This window comes from Cyprinus carpio, chromosome A12 (assembly GCF_018340385.1).
Source record: "Cyprinus carpio isolate SPL01 chromosome A12, ASM1834038v1, whole genome shotgun sequence".
Classification (NCBI taxonomy): Eukaryota; Metazoa; Chordata; class Actinopteri; order Cypriniformes; family Cyprinidae; genus Cyprinus; species Cyprinus carpio.
The window spans coordinates 18,041,351-18,047,350 of record NC_056583.1 but is presented as its reverse complement, the minus strand read 5'-3'; the positions used below and the strand labels follow the sequence as shown (position 1 = coordinate 18,047,350).

Below are 6,000 nucleotides of genomic sequence, written 5' to 3'. Positions count from 1 at the left end.
GTTTCAATTTTAGCATTTTAGTAAGTTCCGGCAACTCTTGAAAAGTGCAAAACAGCAAAATAAATAGATAACTGAATAATAGAAATGAAAAAAAAAAGAGATGACAACAGATTAATGTTTCAAAACTTGAGGAATACTGTGAGGGTGGAATAAATAATACAGAACACAGCTTTCATGTTCCTTTTTTCTGCTGTTTTCAGCTGAAACATATCATAAATTTAAACCTGAAACTAAACTGATTATTTGTTTGAAAGCTGCAATATTTACAATATTCATAGGTGACCTGCTAAACTAAATATCGAATTTGTTCTTCATGAAAACTCACATTGAAGCCATTTTAATGCTTGATAAGAAAAAGCAGCGGTAGACTTACGTTTAAAGGAACAGCTTTTAGTAAAATAAAAAAATAAAAAATTCTCATTTACTCAACTCCATCTTGTTTTCTTTCTTTTGTAAAACACAAAATGAGATGCAAGGCAGAATGTTTGAGCTGCGTACAATGAAAGCGTACAATGAAAGTGGATAGTGTTTTATATTTAAAAATGCATCTTAAATATATAATACAATGTATCCTTAACTCAAGCAAAATGAATGTAGTTACGTGGTTGAGTAAATGATGCCAAAATGATCATTTTTGGGTGAAATATTGCTTTAAGAAGCTGTGCTGGTAACACAAATACTGCATGTTCACATCCAGCACTATCAACATTCCTCCCATGAGCGAGGCTGTTAACCCCAGGTTGCTCCACGGGGACCGGCTCGGCAATTAGTGTGGTGTAAATTGCTTCAGATGAAAAGTAACTGCTAAACGACAAGGAACATTTAGCACTGCAAAACAATAACACTCTTACTCATTGAGCGCTTGGCTCTCGTTCTTGCGCAGCTGGACTTCGTTCTGAAACCGGTGCCGCAGGAGACGTGAAACCACAAAAAAGCCTAGCATTGAGAAAGTGGCTAGAGTCATGCAGAAGAGTCTGAAGTAGTAGAAGTTTTCCTTGTTCCAGAAGGAGTAAGAGAGGAAGACGGACAGCGAGCCCATTGCACTGAACAAGGAACTGTGGAAGTTGAGGCGTGTGCGGTCATGTGCTGACACGGCCAGGTCGGCCAGGAGGGCGTTGTGGTTGAGGTCGACCACCGTGAGGAAGCCATCGTAAAGGCACAGGCAGATAAGGAACTGCAGTCCAGGCCAGGTCCAAGCCACCCAGAAGGCCAGGAACGAGAGGGCAAAGAGAGGCCCGCTGCGGGAGAGTGCCTGCAGACGCTTCAGGACCACCTCAGGGGACGTGATCTGCGACCCAGACCTGAGCAATCAAACACAGACATTTTAATGAGATATGTACTCATCTTACCAAAATATGGATTTCCAATTTGAAGAGAGTGAATGATCTCACTGAGGAGAGCTCAGGAATGAGCGGTCACTCAGCCAGCCAAAAAGAGGGTCGTTCAGGCTATTCCATATCAGAAACACAGTCTGTGAAAGAGAAACAATATAATGAACAGAAAAGAAAAATAGTTAACACTTTACAGTAAGATTCTTCAGTTAACATGAACTTAGAATGAACAATATTTCTACAGCACTTATTAATCTTAGTTAATGTTAATTTCAACATTAATACATTATTTAAAACCAAAAGTTATGCTTGTTAACATTAGTTAATGCACTGTGAATTAACATGAAGGACTGTATTTTTATTAACTAACATTAATAAATACTGTAATAAATGTACTGTTCAAGGTTCTTTCATGTTAGTATATACATTAACTAATGGAACCTTATTGTAAAATGTTACAGAAAAATATGGTAAAACTAACTAATGGAAGCTTATGTATTTTAGTCAAATATATATATGTATGTAGTATTTCAAATAATTAGAATATACTGTACAATTCAAACATTTTTTTTAAAGAAATCTCAAATTCTCACCAAAGCTGCATTTATTTGATCAAGAATACAGTAACATTGTGAAATGTAGAAAACAGTAATATTGTGACAAATTATTACAATTTGAAATAACTTCTTTCTATTTTAATATATTTTAAAATGTAATTTAATTCTGTGATGGCAAAGCTGAATTTTCAGCATTATCACTCCTGTCTATAGTCTTTTTTCAAATATTAATATTAATAATAATAACAATTTAGAATCGTACGTAACTGAAGATACCATTAAGTAAACCTACCTCTCCCACCCAAAATGACATCTTGTCAATCTTGTAAACAGACACAAAGGTCTCCACATAATACAGTAAGAAGACATTGTGGAGAATGGAGATGAACAGAGCCAGGGAGCCATAAAGCACAGCTGTTGAGACGCCCTGGCAGAGGCCCCATACCCTCCTTCCCATCCTTTGCTACTTCTCTCCGCTCTTCCTGCCCACGCAGCGCTCTACACGTCCCACAGGCCAGGCAGGGTGGGCTCATCTCTCTATCCACCCCTGCAAACAAACAGACACCAACACAAACCAACCAGTTCAAACCCATGCAGTCTATTATTGTGTAAAATATGAGTCTGGGTAATGTCTGTCGGCTGTTTTTAGCCTGGAAATTACCATTACTTAAATTAGATTCAGAAAGCGTAACTGGACAACGGCCAAGCCAATGAGAAAACTGAGCATCTGTATTACATTATCAAGCTGCTTTTGCTTTGTTTTAATGATTCAGCACTTTGCTCGATATGAATCTGGAAAAACAGGCTAAAGCCAGACAAGACAGAAACCTCCTCCTGACTAAAATAACAATAACGTGGGGAAAAACATCAGCAAAGATGTTTTATCACACAGCTTTTACAAGGTTAGTCAAGAAAATTGTGGTTGTTTAGTATGAAATTATAAAACATATTTTATTTGTTTCAAAACCAGTCCATTCTCACTATATAAATATCTCTGAAAAATGGCTTCCGTATTTTTCCATGGAGAGTGTTACGGGGAACTTGGGAAGAAGGCAGCCTATTTTCCATATTCATAATAAGAAAAACAGCCTGGACTTCTTCACAGCGTGTCATGCGATCAGTTCTTCAGTATGTTCTGGTCACACCTCCATATCACTGTGCCTGTAAAACCATTTCTAGCAGGAAATATCCATAAATCCCACTGAGAAGTGTAATTGCACAAGAACTTTAGATTTTAATGAGCTGGATGATCTCATACCAGCTTCAAAGATGACAATAACAAACATTGTTATTCAGTCCAGAGATTTCCCTGAGGTCTGATGAGAGATGTAACCCGAGCAGACGTGTAGGCTGAGGCCTGCGATTGCTATCAAATATTGAATGGTTTCCAACAGTAGGGTAGAGCGGACTTGTGCCATAGTCATCCTTTGGACATCCGTGACAACCTTTCACAAACATCACCAACCTCAACCCGGCACACGTGGCATACAGCAAATTAAAATGGTTTCTGGGTAGCACACCTGATGTTTACATGCTCTGCAAGCTCACACAAGTCCTAGGATTCTTTGAAAACATTCATCCTTATAGTTAAAAGAAACTTTAAAATAACCTTGCCCCCCAGCTCTTTGAGAGAACAATGAAATGCACAGATAAACTACCCTAAACATATGAGTGAACCTGTTACTCCCGGCCTGATTTCCATCTGATCTAAGGAGTGAAGCAAAACATACTTCACTGGATCGCGTTGTAGCATTGATTCTCATCTCATCTCATCTCATTTCATTTCTAAAGGACAGGTGGCTGCTTCCCAGCTGATATGATTCAGCAATCTTTGATTCAACAAGAGCTCAAGTTCCACGGAGCAAAAGACCAAGGTTTTGGCAGCGCTGTGTTACAATTACAGGTAGTCCACCTGTGTCTGTTCTCCAGAGCAACAGGATGCGTGGGAACTGTTCTCACATAAACGGAAGACTTTTATTTGACCAAAACATCAAACAATCACACCCTTTGTACACAATTGCTTTAACACCTATAACGTAAATCCAATAGCTAAACAGCTTTCACAGAAATCTTTTTATGTATTGTTTTCAGAAAAAAGATGTTAATTTCTGTAGCCAAGTTAGAATTACCATTAGGGACAGGATACACATTTCTATAATATATATACATACATATACATATATACATATATATATATATAAAACTTAATATTTCCATATATATATATATATATATATAAATACATAGTCTCTTGTCATAAACTTTAACTGAGTAAAATGAGGCCTTTTCTAATGTCATCAGAACATTGACACTTATGTATATTTATTAATTATTGGGCACAACAATTAATTTAGAATTATACAATTTCATAATTATTTAATATTGCCATATACTAAAAAAAAAAAAACACATGCCATACATATAATTTATCATAATCTATAATTGAGTAGAATGAGGCCTTTTCTCATTTATTTGTTTTGGAACACTGACACTTTATGTATATTTATTAATTCAAGGGCACAATAATTCATTTAAGACTACATAAACAATTTTACAATTCTGTAATATTTACATATCAATAAAATATGTCACAAATTTGTATTATTTGTCATAACCTATAATTAAGTAGAATTAAGCCTTTTACTTGTTTCATAATATCTCTTTTAAGTTGTTCACCAAAATATGTTTTATTATTTTACATTAAGGATCATTAAAAAATAATAAATCATATATGCATGCAACTCATATCTCACGTACTCCATCTTCTCCTAATAAACATTTACCTCTGAATCACTATTAAAAGAACCATTGATCACACTGACTATCAGACTCCTGACACCTGTAAGTAAATATTAAATATAGCTATCCATAAATACATTCTGTCTTTCTTACCGATTCAAAACACTTAAAACACAGAGCTGTTAAAAGAGGAACTGAAAACGCTGGAACGACTGCTTCAACTCGACGATTATCCTTTAGTATTACATTGAATATCTCTTAAGTTGCATTATCGAATGTTTTCGCCTTGAATGATACGTGGTTACATTTTCACTAGCATAATGATACAATATCTCACTAGCCGCTGATGTTAGCGACTTTACTCACAGTAACTCAGCCTACGTTGAGCTGAGAGATGAATTTGACCAGAGAATCACACAACAGCTGAGGGAAAATCACTCATATCTGACCCTTTAAACTACTAATCCTGCTGAGAGTTAAGCTCGCTAGCAGCTATCCGCTTTCATATCAAGCAATGCGACGTGTAACATTACCAACTTACAGCTCGCGGACGGACACAGTTAACACAGCTGATCTGATCAGACCCCGTGCGGTCAGTCGAGTCCGGGATTTTAGATCTACAGGCTGTTAGACACTTACCATGTGGAGCTGATGTCAAAGCTGCTATCACCTGATGATCAAAACAGACGCTGAAAACGTTTCTAGGTTTCACAGTTGTATCGAAACGTCATGTGTTGGATGAGGAAGCCCGTGACGTCATGAGTCTTCCCTCCTCCTCCTTATCGCTCGAGCTGCCATTAGTACACGTAACTTACGTGCGCGCAGACAGACGAACACACACTCAGTTGGTAACCTGAGAATATTGCATACTACGTTGCTGTGGCCATTTAAATCACATATTATTTTGACTAGCAGTAAAGTTTGGAACATGATTAAGGCGGAGTCGCATGAATGCATTATTCCGAAGCAAGCTGATTATGGGCACGTGTTCTTATTTTATGGACATGTGAGAAACTAAAGCTTAGGCCATAGTACAGAGGTCTATTTAAACCAAACCAAATTATATTTAAATGATATTGTATATTGATAAATGATCGTTCTCATATGCATTATTAATTACAATCAAACAGTACGAATTTAGCATAGTCTTCAGTTTGTATTGTTGTGTAGCCTACATATAAGTACATATATTTTAAAGCCTTAACCTTACACTATTTGGGATTTTAATGGGAAACCTCTTACAGTTATTCGATAAAAAAATCCATAAAAATTAAGGGAAAAAAATACTTTTCATAGAACAAGATATCTACAATGTACAGTATTTGCAATGTATGTATTATTCCACAATATTTAAAATTATATGCCATTGCAAA

General features: G+C 36.4%; 1 protein-coding gene across 1 annotated transcript in view; it reads right to left on the bottom strand.

Annotated features, from left to right (window-relative positions):
• The window catches only part of LOC109084698 (transmembrane protein 180-like), a 9,666-nt gene extending 4,236 nt beyond the window's left edge, over positions 1-5,430 (bottom strand). The window contains exons 1-4 of the mRNA XM_042767938.1: positions 5,267-5,430; positions 2,181-2,435; positions 1,392-1,471; positions 852-1,301 (exon numbers count right to left, since the gene is read on the bottom strand). Coding sequence (XP_042623872.1) covers positions 852-1,301; positions 1,392-1,471; positions 2,181-2,345 — 695 coding nt within the window. The 5' untranslated portion in view covers positions 2,346-2,435; positions 5,267-5,430. The remainder of the gene's footprint in view (positions 1-851; positions 1,302-1,391; positions 1,472-2,180; positions 2,436-5,266) is intronic.
• Between the last annotated feature and the right edge of the window lie 570 nt (positions 5,431-6,000).